This window comes from Phascolarctos cinereus, unplaced genomic scaffold (assembly GCF_003287225.1).
Source record: "Phascolarctos cinereus isolate Bilbo 61053 unplaced genomic scaffold, phaCin_HiC Scaffold_5;HRSCAF=322, whole genome shotgun sequence".
NCBI lineage: Eukaryota > Metazoa > Chordata > Mammalia > Diprotodontia > Phascolarctidae > Phascolarctos > Phascolarctos cinereus.
In genome coordinates this window covers 419131588-419150824 of record NW_027555958.1, presented here as the reverse complement: position 1 = coordinate 419150824, position 19237 = coordinate 419131588, and the positions used below count along the sequence as shown (strand labels likewise).

At 35.9% G+C, this 19237-nt stretch overlaps 1 protein-coding gene across 4 annotated transcripts in view; it reads right to left on the bottom strand.

The window, feature by feature from the left end:
* Positions 1 to 19237, bottom strand: part of NME7 (NME/NM23 family member 7) — a 177985-nt gene that overhangs the window by 89087 nt on the left and 69661 nt on the right. For all 4 annotated transcript variants that reach the window (XM_078156505.1, XM_078156506.1, XM_020974713.2 and 1 more), the window contains 2 exons: positions 9619 to 9683; positions 7006 to 7074 (listed from right to left, as the gene is read on the bottom strand). In XM_078156505.1, the coding sequence (XP_078012631.1) occupies positions 7006 to 7074; positions 9619 to 9683 (134 nt within the window). The remainder of the gene's footprint in view (positions 1 to 7005; positions 7075 to 9618; positions 9684 to 19237) is intronic.

The following is a 19237-nucleotide window of genomic DNA, read 5'->3' as shown; positions in this document are numbered from 1 at the left end:
TCCTTTCATATGGCTGTTAATTGTTCTCAATTCTTTATTTGAAAACTTCACATCATTTTTACCACTTACCTACTAGGAATGGCTTTTGATCTTATGTATTGGTTAGTTGCCTACATATCTTAGATATCAAAGATAGTTGATACAAATATTTCCAGTTGACTGCTTCTCTTCTTATCTTAACAGCATTAGTTTTGTGCATGTAAAACTTCAACTTATTCTAACCAAAATTATCTGTTTTGTCTTTTGTAACTGTCTCTATCTATGGTTTGATTATAAATTTACCCAAAACAATGGTTGTTAGTGGTATCTGAACTGGGTCTCTTCTAATTTTTTTTAATTGTATGACCTTTAATATGCAGTTCATGAAGTCCATTTTAAGGGTTTTTTTAATGGTAGTTTGTGTAAGCTAGTGGCCTAACTCTAATTTCTGCCAGACTTCTTTCTAGGTTTCCTAGCAATTCTTTTCAATGAGAGAGTTCCTTCCTAGGTAATTTGTTTCAAGGTTAACAAAACATTGGTTTATTGAGTTCAATTATTTCTGATTCTATGTTGTTGAGTCCGTTCCACTGATTTCCTTTTTCAATTTTTTTTTTTAAACCAGCATCAGTTTTGATGATTACTCTTTTATAATATGCTTTAAGATATAGATGTGCTCTTCCATTTCTGGCCTACTTTCTTCCATTATTCTTCTTAATATTCCAGATTTGTTGTCACTTTAAATGAATTTTGTTGTCATTCAGTCTATCTCTATAAAGTATTTCCTTGGTATTGGTTGATATAGACACAATAGTCTACAAATTAATTTCAGTAGTACTGTTATTTTATTGAAATAGTCTAGTCATGAATACTGATTCTCCCTCTAGTTAAGGTGTCGTTTATTTCTATAGAACTTCCTTTTCTATTACTCTCTCCTGGATATTTTGTTGTTGAAATGTGTTACAGGTCAGCAAAATACAGCCTATTGGCCAAATCTGTCCCAATTCCTGTTTTTGTACGGTCCACAATCTAAAAGTAGTTTTTATATACATGTAAACAGGCAGCTAGCCAAATCTGATTCATGGACCATAGTTCACTAACTCCTGAAATATACAGAAATGCTGTTGATTTCTTGTGATTTCATTTTGTAATCTGCCACTTTAACAAAGCTGTTGTCTCAATTACTTTCTTTGTTGATCCCTTAGGATTTTCTAAGTAAACCATGATGTCATTAGCACATGGGAGTAATTTTATCTCTGCTTTCCCAATGATTATGTCTTTAATTTCTTTCTCCTGTCTCACTGATTTTGTTGGCATTTCTAGAACTATGTTAAGTAATAGCAAGAAAAGAGATATCCTTGCCTGGCTGCTGAATTTGTGGGGCTATCTTCTAGTGTTTTCCCATTGAATAAAATGTTAAATTTTTATTCTAGATCATACTAGAATTCTTCTATGGTTATGCTTTGTAGGGAAAAGAATGTTAATGATCAGTATAGTTTGTCAAAGGTGGAGTTTTTTTCCTATAAGCACTTGTATAATAATGTGGTTTTAGATAACTTTAATGTAATTAGTTATATTAATTTTTCCTAATGATGAACTGTCCTTGCAGCCATATTTTAAATTTAACTTGGTCTTACTGAATGATTTGGGGGATACATTACTGTAGCATTTTGTAATCATTTTTTAAAAAATTTGAATCAATACACATTTATGATATTAACCTAAAGTTCTCTTTTTTTTTTTACTTTATCCTTTCCTGGTTTAGATGTTAAGACTATGGCTCATAAAAAGAGTATGGTAGAGTATTTTCCTCTGAAATTTTTGAGAATCATTTGTGTAGTCTAAGTATTATATATTCTTTAATCATTTGATAGAATTCAGCAACAAACTTATCTAGACAAGTAAGTTTTTCTCCCCTTTGGTAGTTTATATATTGCTAGTTCAATTTCATTTTCTGAAATTAGATTCATTAAGATCCTGGTGTTAAATCAATTTGGATAGTTTATATTTTTGTAGATAATCTTTTTTTAAGTTCTAAGCTTTGCAGGCATTTGTATATAGCAAATTCTGAAAATTCTTTTTCTTTTCTATTTGTTCTAAGTTTCCTGGTTAATTTTTTTTTAATTTAATGTTTTTTTTTAAATTAGGTTGGTTAAATGTTTATCCATCCTATTAATCTTTTCAAAGAACCAGCTTTCAGTTTTATTGGTTTCATGGACTTCTGTGTTTCCAATTCATCTAATTCTCAAAAAATCCTCTCTTGTGCATATTCTGAGTTTATTTTTTGGTTTTCTATTTTTTTAAATTACATATTCAGTTAATGCAATTTGTATTTGTAGTATAAGGATTTCTGTTAGTTTTTTTAAAAGACAACAATCTTCCGGTATATAACCCTAGTCATGTGATCATGTCTTTCATAATACCTGGCTGATGATAAACATTTTCAACCTGCAGTGATATATCACACAGACTCCACCACTTCATTAAATAGTCTGCATCAATCAATAAGTTTAAACTTCATAAGGATTACCTTTCTGTAATTTCTAGTGCTGATGAGCTGATCCTGAATTGCTACCATGAATCTTTTAATTTCTACTAATAATCTACATGGCTCAGTCATTAGATTGACATGTCTTTACTCAAGTATGGTTGCTTCAGTTAATTCCACTCATGTGGCTTAGCCATTTCATAGGCTCTGCCTGGAGAGAAATCATTTTTAGTTACAGCTGATTGGTCAGTGGCACATACCTATTGCCTCCATTTCTTATCATTTTGTGCGGGGATGTCTATTTATTCCAAATGTCTTTACATATTTCTCATGTCCTCTGAGGACATTTATCAATCTTCTTCCTTCTTTTTGACAAGTCTTTCTAAAGCTATCTTGGGGTTTTGTTCACACACATTGTAGACACACTGTCATCCATTTTTTTCATGCTTAAACATAGTTTAAGACTGGTATTGAGTAGGTGTTAATCACTTTAAATGTGTTCTTGTCATCAAGCTGGGAGTATGTATGCCAGTTAGTCTCCTCATATATAGCCTTAGATTTCTTCTTGCTGGGTCTTGCCTGGAGAATGTTTACTGACAAGTATTGACTGCGTCCATTGATTCAATGTGATTTCTGGATTCAAGCTCAAATCTTTTTTTCTCTATTCTTCCTTGATGGTCATAAAGAATTTTATACATATTGAGTCCAAATGATATTTTGATATCATTGGAGAAAGTCTCCATGAGATGAAGCAGCTATTTGGTATGTTTTTCAATGGACTATTAAACATGATGTTATCCATCATCATCATATTTTTTCTCATCTTTTTCAATGGAATTCACATAGAAAAGGTCATTGGGCAAGTCTATATCCTGCTATTATTCTTTATGTATACAGACTATGTTACAAATGAATAAAATATCTAGTTTTCATAGTTGAAAAAATTAGGATATAAGCTCATCCTCTGTAGGCTCACTGAAAGCACCCTCAATACAACTGCAGCAGACGGGACAATGGGATGATTTGTACATCATCTTGTTCCTATATGATTCTGTTCTCCTCTAAGTTCCTATATTTTGAAAGCTTCTTGTTTCACGTAATTTGGATATTATACATATTTGGTATGGCTTGTTGTTGTTAAGAAGCAACTAGGTGTTGCAGTGTATATGGGGAACTGGGCTTGGAGTCAGGAAGACTTGAATTCATATCTGGCCTCAGATACTTCCTAACTGTGTGACCCTGGGCAAGCCACTTAACCTCTGTTTGCCACTGAAGAAGGAATGGCAAACCACTCCAGTATCTTTGCCAAGAAAACCCTATGGACAGGGGTTAGGGGGTCATAGAGAGTTGACATGACCAAGAGTTGGGTCCAACTCTTCGTGACATTGGAGAAAACAGGGGTTTTCTTGGAAGAGATACTGGAGTGGTTTGCCATTTCCTTTTCTAGCTCATTTTACATATGAAGAAACCGAGACAAACAAGGTTAAGTGATTTGCCCAGGATCACATAGCTAATAAGTGTCTGAGGTCATATTTGAACTCACAAAGATAAGTCTTTCTAACTCCATGCCTGGCACTCTATTCACCGTGCCACTTAGCTACTCCAATTTTGTACTGCGGAAATCTATCAAATCTATTAAAAACATTGATCTCAAGTTTTCGCTGATCAATGTCATGTACAGGTGACTATAAGCAACAGTTCAAACCTGTGATAATATCCTAGTTCTAGTACAGTTTACATGTTGAATTCTCAAGGATGCTTTGAGGACTTTATTCTAAACATGGGAATTTTTTTGTCTGTCAATGAAAGATAGGGAGCTGCTAGTGATAGTGTATAATTCTAGGTGCTAAATTTTTACAGCCTTCAAGGATAAATTGTAGAGCTTCAGCAATTTCCTTATAAAATCTTCACTGACCAGTAAGTCTCAGCTCTAACCCTTCTGTAATTTCTGATGGCAATGAAGGGGTTCTGAAAAGCCATTGTAAGCTCTTCCATTTTCCCAAATAAATCCATATGACTCAGCTATTTGTCCTATACTTCCTTACCACCTTGTTGGTTGAGATCTCACCCACAGAGAACCTTTTGATTCTATTCTCTGGTTTTAGTCCTTTCACAGGTTGTGTACAGGGGGTCAACCACTTTCAGTTACATTTGTCAAATCTGATCCCATGTACCAACCAGAAAGCTATTGTAATAGTCTAGACACACAGTGATGAGTGTCTGCACCAAGATGACAGCTGTGTGAATGGGAAGAAGGGAGGTGCTGTGAAGATAGAAACAAAACTGGACAACAGATTGGATATGAGGAGTGAGCATGAGAGGAACTGAAGATGACACAAAGGTAGTAAGTCTTGGAATCTGCAAGAATGATGGTGTACTTGACGGGAAAGTTTGGGAAAGGAAAGGGGTGTTGGGAAGAAGGATAATGAGTTCTGTTTATAGATGACCAAAACTGTTCCATATCCTTCTTTTTAGGAGATTTTCACCTGCCTTGAATTCTTTACTTCTCAAGTATCTGTAGTGAAGTTTTGTTTTTTTTAAATCGACGTTAAATTATTTTATTTGTTATACTACTTGTACTACTTTGGCTTCTTGTATCACCTTAACCTTTTGGCTTTTTTTCTTTTTATCTGATAGCTGACTAAGCAAATATAGAATTTCTGATATGCTTTTCTGTTCTACATATTTCTCTTCTGTTGCTTTAATATGTCAATGTCATTCAATGATTTTTTGTTTTGTTTCCACCATGTATAACAACTCAATACAGAAAGCTCCTTCTAATGGTTCTCCACAGATATTTAAAAGGTCTTTCATATAGCTTCCACCATGGTGAAATTTTATGCCTGCCCTTAGAGTTATTCCTTGATAAATATATCTTTTTCCCCCTAGGGTTCTTATAGTGGCAGCAGATACTACATATACTGCTATGTGTAGGTTCTGAATCGTGTTTATACTTTTTTTCAAGTAAGATGGGAGATGATGTTCATTTAGGATAGCTATGAAAACTTTAGCTTGTTTAAATTACTCTGTTTTGGCATAATTTGTCTTCTGGCTAGACTCATGCTGTCACACTCAAAAAAGCCTTTTCACAATTCCTATCTAAGTATGCTCATCATCTTTTCAAAATCATTTGAAACAGAATGAGATATATTTTTGGATACAGCCAATGCAGGAATTTATTTTTCATGACTATGTATATTTGTTACAAGTTTGTTTTGGGGCATTTTTCCAATTAGGAGTAGGGGTTGGAGGAGGCAGAGAAAATCAATTTTTCTTTATTAAAAATAAAATTTAATAATAAAGAAAACCAAAATCATTTGCAACATCAGTGTTGTTTCTGTCATCTATTTTATTAGGGATAATTTCTGAATTTTCAACTAAGTAAACACTTTAGTGACCACAAGGTCTTTAACTTTTTCTTCTTCAGATTTTAGAAATTCCTCAATTTCATTTATTACGTTATGTAATAAAGACTTTGGGAGAGATATTTTGATGATATCCCTGCACTGCTTAACAGCACAATATGGTGTAATTAGGACATGAGCACACTGTTGACATGCTTCCAGTTTTGTTATAATACCGTATAGACACATGAAGAAGGCATTCCTGTATTCAAGCCCACTTCAGGCACAGGCATAGTCCTCCTGCTTCCACAGTCACTGCTACACGCACTGGCGCGTTTCCAGCCACGGTGAAGGACTGGCATTGCTGACGTGTTCTGCCTGCTGTGTCTCGGTGTGCCTTGCCGTGGTGGAGCACCCAAATTCAGACAAGTGTCATTTGCTCTGCTGCCTTGTGCGTCCAACCGGTCACCCCAACAATCCAGAGCACGGCAAGCCTGGGCCTCTCTACCAGCCCGTCCGTGCCTTGGAGTCTTACGTGCAGTCACACTCCAGTAGCTGAGTAGCCAACACAATCACTGTTATCCACTGAGCCAAATACACAAGCATTCCAAAGTTCTTGCCAGGCCATCACAGCCACCACAGCAAGTTCAGAGCTCCCCTCCTCAGCTTGGACAACGAATCCTTGGAATCTCATCTTCCTACAGAACCCACTGACCCTGACACTTCAAACTGCTCAGGCAGTACCACCTGCCTCTGACTGCAGAGGGTGGAGGGTGGACAGTGGAGAGCTCCTCCCAGATCCTACAGTTAAGGAGGGCATGAGCCAGGACAGCCCACCTCCTCATTACCCAGCTAGTTTCACTCTTGGACTTCATCATGCCCCTGAGCCTGGAATCCCTTAAATCCCCTCCCCCTACATACCCACTTTTCGGCTTCTTTTTATGTATTGTCTTCCCTATTAAACTGTGACATCTATGAAGGCAGGAACTATTTTATGCATTTTTTTTTTGTATCCCAGCATCTAGCACAGTTCCTGGCACACAGTAAGAGCTAAATATTTATTAACTGATGATGGTTGGATTTTGTTATTACTATTTTGAAAGCACAATAAATCCCCCTCAGGCTACATATGCACAATATTTTCAGCATGTTTGTGTGTGTTTATTACAAATATTTTATATTTGTTCTAATACTTACATTAAATTCAGCTACTACTCCTTTATAAACTTCATAAAACTCTTCAACATTAACTCGGTCCATATTGTACTAGAACAAAAATTAAGAATGACAAATTAATTAAAAAATAAATGTCAAATTTAAAACTCTACCTTTATGCAAGATGGAATACTTTCCTTTGAGATGTTATTTATATTAAAACCAAATTGAATCATAATTCAAAATTAAATAAAATACTCTCTGGAAGCAACACCTGATAGAAATGTATTAATAAAACCCCACTTCATGAGAAGCATTCATTTGCCAAATTAACATCAATGGTAAGAGTATAAATGAGTGAATGTACTGATTCATAAAATGGTATACATGAGGCTAATGGAACATTATTTGAACCCTAAGCCTTAAGAAGAGTCCCTAGCTACCTACCCAAACTTTTTTCAGAGTAAGTGTGGTATAATAGAAAGACCACTGGGTCAGAAGTTAAATGCCTAGATTATAGGCCTATCTCTGCCATTGCCTCATCGTGTGGTTTGGGACAAATGACTTTAAGCAAAAATGTATAAGTTGTTTTGTTTTATTTTGTTTAAAAAAAAAAGACTGAAAATCTCAAGTCAGAACAATAAGGGAAATCAGGCAGTGGTTGGCCTGTCTTTGGTAAGTCAGGCAGGGTATGGTAGTGCTGGAGGAGGGCGTGCTGAATGATTGAGTTAAGGATTAGCCTTCCCTGCTGGTAGTTCCTCAGGTTGTTACCACATTGGGGTTCTTGGTATCTTGGCAGAAACAGCTGAAATTATTTTATCTCTTCCATGGAATTTTGGAGAAGTTTCAGAGTTCGGGAGGATAGAAGAAAGTATCTAGTCCTCTATTTTATTGATATGATTTGGTTATGAAAGGTTTTAAAAGCCAAACAGAAGAGTTTATATTTGATCCTAGAAATGACAGTGAGCCACTGGAGTTTACTGAGTGGGACAGGGATGGATAGAAAGTGACATGGGCAGACCTACACTTCAGGAAAATCACTTTGGCAGTGAAGCAGAAGATGGACTTCAGTGGGGAGAGACTTGAGGTGGGGAAACTAAGCAGAAGTTAACAGGGTAGAAGAGGTAGAAGAGGTAACAGGGGTCTGATCCAGGATGGTAGCTGTGTAAATAGAGAGAAATGGGCGTACATGACAGACGCTGCAAAGACAGAAAAAAGACTTTGCAAGAGATTGGATATCACGAGTGAGTGAGAGAGAGGAGTGGTGGGGGGGGGAGACCAAGGTTGCCAGCCTAGATGACTGGAAAGATGATGGTGCCTTCTATAGTAACAGGGAGGTTCAGGAGAGGGGAGAGTTTTGGTGGGGGGAATATAATGAGTTCAGCTCTGTACATGCTGAGTTTCAGGTGTCAACAGAACATCTAGTTCAAGATATCTAATAAACATTTGGAGATGTAAGACTTAAGGTCAAGAAAAACATTAGCACTGAATAAAGAGCTAAAATGAAAATCAAATCTCTGGGAGATGAGAAAAGCTATACATGAGTAAGTTTAGAGGGCAAAGAGAAGAGACTTTGGCGACACCCACGGTTAGCAGGTGCAACCTAGATGAAGATTCAGCAAAGGACTACGAAGGAGTAGCCAGGCAGAGAGGAGGAGAACTGGAAGACAGCAGTGCTGCTAAAACCTAGAGAGGAGTCTACCAAAGAGGAGATGGTGATCACCTATGTCAAAGGCAGCAGAAAGGACAAGAAGGAAAGAGGCTGAGAAAAGGCCACCAGATCTGGGGATTAAGAAATCCTTTCTAATGCTGGAGAGAGCGGTTTCATGGGAATGATGAGATTGGAAGCCAGATTTTCGGGAGGCTGAAGCAAGATAAAAGGAAGAGGAAGAAGTAATTGTAAGTGGCCTTCTCAAGGAGTTTAGCCATGAAAGGGAGGAGAGAGATAGGATCACAGCTAGTGGAAAGGGATGGATATGTTTGTAAGCCACAGAATGGGCTGGTAGACAGAGAGAGACCTAAGATGAGTGAGAGACTGCAGATGACAGAGGCAGTAATCGGCTTGTGCATGTAAAGGGATTTTCCTTGAGGAGGAGAAGGGCTACCTCTTCATGTGAGACAGGGAATAAAAAAGGAGATTAGGGGAGGAGGGGAGCACAAGCCATCTCTAATGGAATAACAATAGCAGACTGAGAAAAACTAGACAAATAGAGGAATTCCAAGACCAAACCTGAGTGCTTTCATGGGAGTTAGACTCTGTGAAACCTTCTGTAAAGATCTATACATGAGCTAAATTCTCAGGGAAGACCCTGGGGGTTAGGGAAAAAATGATCAAAATTCTGATGGTTCCAGGCAATGGTTCCTGGCAAGGGGAAAAAGCTAAGCTGAGATTTCTGAGAAACAACCCTAGGATAGAACCTATACTTTGTAAACAGAACAACTGCTCTGAGTTACAGATAACACTTGCTGATCACAGTGAAAGGACATATGAGGAAAGATACATTTCTAACTAAAACCCATTTTACATGTAAATGCAATTTGTTTTTAATGAAGTGAATTTGCTTGTCCACATGAATAATGTTCCATGCAAAAATTCAATAAAATCAGAAAGGAAATAATTTTTAAATAAGTCATCACTCATTGCAAAATACCTACCATCTGCATAGCTGAAATTTCAAAGCCTGCATCTCGGATGGCAATTAGGATCTTTCCCAAGAGCCCTGAAAATGTAAAACAAAACAGGCACAAAATTATAAAATTAAGGATGAACTTTAGGATGAACTTTTTCCCACATTAAAGTAAATAACTTGCACAATATTTTTGAAAGTATATACTTTCACAGGATAGATTTAGCCAGTTCTCATCATGGGCCCTCAGTATTTATCAACTACCATGTACATAAATCTGAGCTAGTCAGTGTAGGGGACACAAAAGAAGAGTGCAATGAGGTTCCTCCCTTAGCCTCATTACAAATTGGCTGTGGAGACAAGATACACACAAAGAAAATTTAAAATAATAAGCAGTACTTTAAAGGCAAGAACTCACTATGTGACAAAAGACTGCTGGGAAAACAGTACAGCAGAAATTAGGTATGGATCAAGAACTAAAAACATCTGCCAAGATAAATTCCAAATGTATACATGACTTAGACATAAAAGGTGACATTATAAGCAAATTAGAGAAACAATGAAATTACCTTTCAAATTTATGGATGGCAAAGAGTATATGACCAAACAGAGAATAGAGAGGATTACAGAAGATACAATGGATAATTTTGATTGTATAAAATTTAAAAGGTTTTACACAAACTAATACAATTACTATTAGAAGAAACAGCTAATGGGAAAATTGCTTTGATAAAGCTCTCATATTCAAAATATATTATGAACTGAATCAAATTTATAAGACTAAGATCCATTCCCCAATAGATAAATGGTCAAAGGATATGAATATGTAGTTTTAAAAAGAAGAAATTCAAGTTCTCAACAGTCATATGAGGAAAAAATGCTCAAATCACTTGTGATTAGAGGAATGAAAATGAAAGTAACTGAGGTTCAACTTCAAACATACCAGATTGGCAAGATGACAAAAGAGGAAAATGACAAATATTGGAAGAGATTCTGGAAAAGAGAGAAACTGAGGCCATTTTGGTAGAATTTTGAGTTGGTCTAGCCATTCTGGAAACAATTTGGAAGTATGCCCAAAAAGTACTAAGCTATACAATATCCTTTGACACAATTATACCATTACTAGGCTTATAACCCAAAGACATCAAAGGAAAAGGAAAAGGACACATATGTACAATAATATTTATAACACTTTTTTGTAGTAGTCAAAAATGGCAAAGTAAGGGAGTATGCACTTATTCTTAAGTTGTTTTTCACTTGTGTCTAACTCTCCATGACCCCATTTGGGGTTGTCTTGGCAGAGATATTTGAGTGGTTTGACCTTTCCTTCTCTACTCATTAGGAAATTACTAAAACAATGAATGTAATGGAATCTTACTGTTGAATATTATAGAATTATATGATTAAATGGACAGTTTCAGAGGAAATTAGAAAAATCTTTATGAGCTGATGAATAAAATAAGCAGACCTAGGGAAAGAACTTATGCAATGACAACATTATAAAGAAAAAACAATTTTAAAAGACTTAATTAAGAACTGTAATCAATGCAGTGACTAACCACGATTCCAGAGGACTGAGGATAAACATGAAGCCCATCTCTTTCAAAAGAAGTATTGGACATAAAATGCAGGGGAAGGTAGCCTAGCCATTCCAGATCTCAAATTGTATTGTAAAGCAGCAATCATCAAAACTGCTTGGTATTGGCTAAGAAATACAGTGGTGGATCAGTGGAATAGGTTAAGTATGCAAGACACAGTAGTCAATGACTATAGTAATCTATTATTTGACAAACCCAAAGACCCCAGCTTCTGGGATAAGAATTCACTCTTTGACAAAAACTTCTGGGAAAACTGGAAAAGAATATGGCAGAAACTAGGCATAGATTAAATTTTCACACCATATACCAAAATAAAGTCAAAATGGGTTCATGATTTAGATATAAGAGCTGATACTGTAAGCAAACTGTGAGATCAAGAAATAGTTTACCTAACAGATTTATGGAGTACAGAAGAATTCATGACCAAACAGGAGATAGAGAACATTACAAAATGAAAAATGAATACCTTTGATCACATTAAATCGAAAAATTTTTGCACAAATTCAATGCAACCAAGATTAGAAGGAAAGTAGAAAATTGCAAAAGAATTTTTATAAGCAGTCTCTATGATAAGGGCCTCATTTCTAAAATATACAGAGAATTAAGTCAAATTTGTAAGAATGCAAGTCATTCCTCAATTGATAAACAGTCAAAGGATATGAACAGACAATTCTCAGATGAAGAAATTAAAGCCATCTATAATCATATGAAAATGCTCTAAATCACTATTGATTAGAGAAATGCAAATCAAAACAACTCTGAGGTACCACATCAAACCTATCAGATTGGCCAACATGACAAAACAGGAAAATGATAAATGTTGGAGATGTGGGAAAATTGGAACACTAATGCATATTTGGTGGAATTGTAAACTGATTCAACCATTTTGGAGAGCAATTTGGAACTGTGCCCAAAGGGCTCTAAAAATGTGCATACCCTTTGACCCAGCAATAGCACTTCTAGGGCTATGTACCAGAAAGATCATCCAAATGGGAAAACGACCCACGTGTACAAATATATTTTATAGCAGCTCTTTTTGTGGTGGCAAAGAACTGGAAATTGAGAGGATACCCATCAATTGGGGAATGGCTGAACAAGTTGTGGTATGTGCATATAATGGAATACTACTACACTATAAGAAATGATGAACAGGCTGACTTCAGAAAAACCTGGAAAGACTTGTATGGTCTGACGCTGAGTGAAGTGAGCAGAACCAGGAGAAGTTTGTACATAGTAACAGCCACGTTGTGCGATGACTAATATTGATAGACTTAATTCCTCTCAGCAATACAAGGATCTAAGACATCTCCAAAGGCCTCATGTTGGAAAATGCCATCCACATACAAAGAAAGAAATGCGGAGTTTGAATGCAGATTGAAGCATACTATTTGCTATTTTTTTTTCTTCTGTTGTGTTTTGTTTCCTCTTTCTGGTGGTTCCTCCTATTGGTTCTAATTCTTACTTACAACATCACTAATGTGAAAATATGTTTAATAGGAATGTATATGTATAGCCTATATCAGATTGTGTGCCATCTTGGGGAGGGAGGTGGAGAAAAATTTAAAACTCAAAAGCTTATGGAAGCGATTGTTGATAATTCAAAATAAATTAATTTTGAAAAAGAAAAATGAGACATACATTTGTGGACACGGCCAATGAGGGGATTTATTTTGCTGGATTATGCATATTTCTTTTGAGGGGTTTGCTTTTATTTTTTTTTTAATTGTTAAATGAGTAACAGGAAAGAGAGAGATAAGAAATGCTTACAAAAATATTTTTTTTAATTTACATACACAGGGACAAAATTTGGAACTCAAAACTTAAACAAATGTCAAAAATTGTTTTAACATGTAATTGGGAGAAATAAAATATTTTAAATTTAAATTTAAAAAATGAAAAAAATACAAATACACAGTGGATTACAAGGTAACTTTTGAGGAGGAAGGAAGAACAGCAGAGAGAGACCAGGAAAGGCCTTTTAAAGGAAGTGTTTTCTGTTTTTGTTTTTCACCAGGAGAAAGGACTTAAACCAATAGCTGCTAATTCCTAACTAGGAATACTACTGCTCCTCAGTTATTATTTCACATACACACACACACACAGAAATACACATGAATTTATAATATAAAGCTTTTTTTCTTTAGAGAATTCTTCATGAGAATATGAGATTTTCATCAAATCAATAAAATTCATGTAAACTTTGTGTGCTGTAATCAACAGTCACCATTTGATGGTCATTGTGATAAAAATCACATGTGATTAAACTGAGTTAATAAATAAATTTGAAAGCAACTGGGCAAGCTTACAAGATTGTAGTATATTACCATAACTACTTTTAATGAAGAAGTCACATGTGAGTTTCTGGGAAGAGATTCAAACTTAAATGAGAAGCATTAGTCTTTGGGGAAGACTTTGAACTATGTGGGTTTGAATGAACTAACAACACAAGGCTATTTTTCTGATTTGGGAAAACAGCTCATCAGTCAATAAGGGCTTATTAAGTGCAGGCACTATGCTAAGAGCTGGGGATACAAAGAAAGGCAGAGTCCCTGCCCTCAACTAAACCTCATTCTAATGGTGGAGACAACACAGATAAAAAGATACATACAAAAAATACATATAGCCAATGAAAAGTAATCTGAGTGTAAGACACCAGAAGCTAAGGGACCTAGAAAGAACCTGTCAGAAGGTAAAATCTGAGTTGATTCTTTTTTATAATTAATTTATTTTTAGTTTTCAACATTCACTTCCATAAGATTTTGAGTTTTAAATTTTCTTCCCCTCCTGCTACACCCCCAAGACAGCATGCAATCTGATATAGGCTCTACTTATACATTCATATTAAGCATATCTTCCCATTAGTCATGATGTAAAGAACAATTAGAACCAATGGGAGGAACCAAGAGAATGAAGCATAAAACAAAACAATAAAGGAAAAGGGGAGCAACAGTATGCTTCCATCTGCATTCAGACTCCGCAGTTTTTTCTCTGGATGTGGATAGCAATTCCCATAGTGAGTCTTTTAGAGTTGTCTTAGATTCTTGCCCTGCTGTGAAGAGTCAAGTCTATCAAAGTCAGTCATAGCACACGGTGGCTGTTATTGTGTACAATGTTCTCCTTGTTCTGCTCATTTCACTCTGCATCAGTTCATCTGCCTGCTCATCATCTCTTATAGCCCAATACTATTCCATTACATTCACATACCACAACTTGCTCAGCCATTCCCCAATTCATAGGCATTCTCTCAATTTCCAATTCTTTGCCACCACAGAAAGAGCTGCTATAAATATTTTTGTACATGTGGATTCTTTTCCCATTTGTATGATCTCTTTGGGATATAGCCCGAGAAGTACTATTGCTGGGTCAAAGGGTATGCACATTTTTAGAGCCCTTTGGGCATAGTTCCAAATAGCTCTCCAAAATGGTTGAATCATTTCATAACTCTACCAACAATGCATTAGTGTTCCAATTTTCCCACATCTTCCCCAGCATTTATCATTGTTCTGTTTTGTTATATTAGCCATTCTGACAGGTGTGATGTGGTACCTCAGAGTCGTTTTGATTTGCATTTCTTTAATCAATAATGATTTAGAACATTTTTTCACATGACTATAGATAGCTTTAGTTTCTTCCTCTGAAAACTGCCTATTCATATCCTTTGACCATTTATCAACTAGGGAATGACTTGTATTCTCATAAATTTGACTCAGTTCTCTATATGTTTTAGAAATGAGGTCTTTCTCAGAGACATTGGTTGTAAAAATTCTTTCCCCGTTTTCCGCTTCCCTCCTAATCTTGGATGCTTTGGCTTCGTTTGTGCCAAAAACTTTTCAATTTAATGTAACCAAAATTATTCATTTTGCATTTCATAATGTTCTCTATCTCTTGTTCAGTCATAAATTCTTCCCTCTTCCATAGATCTGAAAGGTAAACTATTCCTTGCTCTTCTAGTCTGCTTATAGTATCTGTCTTTATATCTAAATCCCGTACCCATTTTGACTTTATCTTACTATAGGGTGTAAGATGTTTGTCTATGCCCAGTTTTTGCCATACTATTTTCCAGTTTTCCCAGCAGTTTTTGTTAAATAGTGATTTCTTATTCCAGAAACTGGAGTCTTTGGATTTATCAAATAGTAGATTAGTATAGTCATTGACTATGTCCTGCATACCTAACCCATTCCACTGATCCATCTGAGTTGATTCTTTTAAAGGAAGCCTTGAAAAGTAAGAGGCAGAGAATTCCAGGTGTGGAGAACAACCAGTACAAGGGTATGGAGAGAGGAAATGAAGCCATGCACCAGGAACAAGTAGGCCAGTTGAATAATAGAATATGTGGAGAAGAGTCAAGTGTAAAATTGGAAAGGGCCAGGTTATTGCCAAACAAAGGAGTGATATTTAGCCTAGAAGTAATAAAGAAATGATGAAGCTTATTAAGGAGGAAGGGGTGACATAGTCAGACCCATGCTTTAGAAAAAATATTCTGGCTGCTAAGTAGAAGACAGGATGTAGTGGGGAGAGGTTTAAGGTAGAGAGATCAAGTGGAAGCTTATCACAATAATTTAGGTAGAGGAGATGAGGGCCTGAAGTAGAGTGGTGATTATTATCAAATGAGTTGATAACTATAAATCATTTTCACAATGCCTAGCCTATAGCAGGTGCTTTAGAAATGCTCAGAAACGCTCCCTTTCACCCTTCCCTACATGAGCGTAGAGAAAAGGAAGAGTATGAGAGATGTCATGGAAGTAGAAAGGACAAGATTTGAAAGGGAATGGAATGGCACGCCACTTCAATATCTTTGCCATGAAAAGACCAAATGTGGTCACAAAGAGTTGGACATGACTGAAATGACTGAACAGCAGCAGCAGAATACATGCTGTGGGTAAATATGAGGACCTGAAGATGAGGAGGACATTGAGGCTGCCAATCTGGATGACTAGAAAGCTGGTGATTCCTGGAGGCATAACAGGAAAGTTCCATGTCTATAAAACTAATCTCATTATATCTCCTGATTGTTTTATATAGAACTTGAAGCCGAAAGATTCATAGTATGGTCAACATCAAACCCTTCAGAATCTATTCAGTTTGCTGATGACCCAAATATTTGATTCTTTCTTGCTTTTACTGCTTTCCTTGGGGAGTTTTTATGTTTTTATAGAATATACCCAACATAGAAAGAAAATTAGAATTAGAGGGGAAGTTAGAAACTATCTAGGCCAGAGGTGTCAAGCTTATGACCACCTGGTGAACCAGAATAAAATGTAATTAGGAAATGTTTTACAAAATACAATACAACATAGGTCATGTTAATTTGTGGTTTTCTAAGCCAATATGTGACCTGCAAAGATCGATCTAGGCCAACCTTCCTCTTTTATAGATGAAGAAACTAAGGCCCAGAAAAGGCATCTAACTTGTCCAAAATTGCACAAATATTTAGTGGAAGAGCTGATCATTAAATTTAGATATTCTGATTCCTTGCCAGAACTTCACCCTCTTTATACATCTCTGCCAAAAGTAACATGGGAGTACAGAGGAAGAAGAAAATAAACTAAATCTGCCAATTTTACTGTTTGTTATTAATTTTGATGAGTAGCTTGTGAGAGACAACTGGGTGTGATGATTAGAGAGTCATTCTTGGAGTCAGAAATACCCGTGGTCACGTTCTCACTCTGACACATACTATCTGTAGGACCAGAGTTACATCACTTAACTTGTCAGTTAGGTAACTATCTAAATTGCATAAGAACTATTGGTCAGCATTGGCAGAGAGACATTCCAAGCAGGAAATTCATTACACTGATAAGGTCCACAATTCTCCTTCCTGAGCCCTCCCCGCAAAACAGTAACTCCAATAAATTTTATGAAGAGGGAACATAAATATTTATCAAATTGGAGGAATGATATCTTATCACATCTAGCTCATTTCTTCAAATGATGGCAAAAAGTGAACTCCTTTCTCCCTACCCCCAATATCCCATTCTGATTTAAATTTCTTGTGTCAACAGCATGGTATTTCTCCTTGATATCTCAAAACTCTCAGTGTTTCCCCATCAGACCTCAGAACTACCAGGAACATGCAACCTGGCAATGCTGAACTTACCTGTCGACCTGAACAAACACTGAAACCATCCCTTGCAACTTAGAACATTATTTTTAAAAATAATCATTACAGGAAAAATGTGTTTTGGTGTAGATGGTAGCAAAAAGTAATCTAGAGGAATCAAGAGACTAAACAGAGGAAACTCAGGCAGAAAAAAATTTTTGAGAAGTCATATTAAGAGTAAAAATTGTTGTAAAAGATGGTGTATAGGATATTTTTAATAGCTTTGCCTATTATTTAACCGAAACAACCAAATAAAATCTTAGGATATTTATTAAAGTTAAGTGATTTTGTTGACATTTAAAAGCATTTTATATTCTCAAAGTCTAGATAAACCATTGGAAAACTAATGGATGCTAAATTTAGAATGACAAAGTATACAGATTCTACATCAAAATCTACATTATTCTTAAATGGAATTCAATGCAAGAAAAAATAAGACTTAACCCTACTATGTCTGAGAATAAGTACACTGACAAAATTACAAACCAATAATGTTAACAACCAATTTAAATCAAATTAAAGAAGATTGATTTATTCTCAAATTTAAATGTGAAGAGGAAAGGGTTTCATTAATGAGCCTCAGAAAAGGACCAGTGAATCTTTCAAATGAGATTACTGTAAAGCCAAATCAAAATCAGAGATTATGAGAAAGTTAGGATTAATTTTCAACAACAAAGTACAAAAGAAAGCACAAGCATTAGTAAATTCAACAGGAGGAATTTAATACTAATCCTACCAAATATGCATAAAAAATAACCTTAGGCAAAAGAACAAGATGGAAAAGCTTTCTGTCTCCTAGACAGCAGTATGTTACCAGGGGTAGGCAAAGCTACTTGACTAATAATCTTCCAGTATTTTTTTAATCAGATGAAAAGATGGACTCTTACATCTTGCTGGCTACATTTTCCCCTTATGGTTTACTGCATTCTGTGAATAAGAACATGTCTAAATCACATCAAATCAAATGGAGACCAAACACTGGCTTCCAAAAACTGTTGTTAAACTGAGGAGCACAAATCAACCTACTGGTTTGTCACTCAATCCATCTATTATACTCTACTACTTAAGCAGTGAGCAGGTTTACTACAGGGGCAGGTAGGGAATAGCATATTGGATACAGCATCGACCTAAAGTCAGGAAGACCTGAGTTCAAATCTGGCCTCAAAACCTTGCTAGCTGTGTGACTCTGGGCAAGTCACTTAACCCTGCTTGCCACAGTTTCCTCATCTGTAGAATAAGCTAAAGAAGGAAATGGCAAATCACTCCAATATTTGCCAAGAACATTCCAAATAGGGTTATGAAGAGTTGGACATGAATGAAACAAATGAACAACAGGCTTACTACACTGGATAAATAAATACATTGAGCATTAGTTCTATTCCTCAACTTGTACCAGTTCTAAAACATACCCACATACCCCCTTTTTCCTTGATTATTCTCCTATAAAATAGAGAGTTTTGCTATATAAAGCTATATAAATACTATTAAACACTCAAATAGAACCATGATCTTATAAATCAGGATGTTCCTTCCAGCAATGAAGATGGGGAACCATCCTTGCCTGCCCACCCTGCTCATGTTCTCCATTGCCTTCTGCTGACATTGCAAAGATACTAGAGGAGCACTCAGGCTGCTCATCTGTTATCCTCCACCCTCACCATATCACCAGCCAATCTTCATATTCTATTACATAGTTCACCAAAAATGTCCGCACTCCAGTTTTTCTTTAAAGTTACTTATTTGTTATATAATGTAGCTTTCTCACATCCATAGTACACTCCTTTTTTTTCTTCCATTTAAAACTGAGTTTGTATTTTTTAACATAAGTCTATTTTTTTCTCCTTCTAATCCTACCCCACCCCATTGGGTGAAAAATTCCTTGTAACAAATATATAAAACAAAGGAAAACAGATTTCCTCATTGAACATGTCAAAAAAATAAAATACATG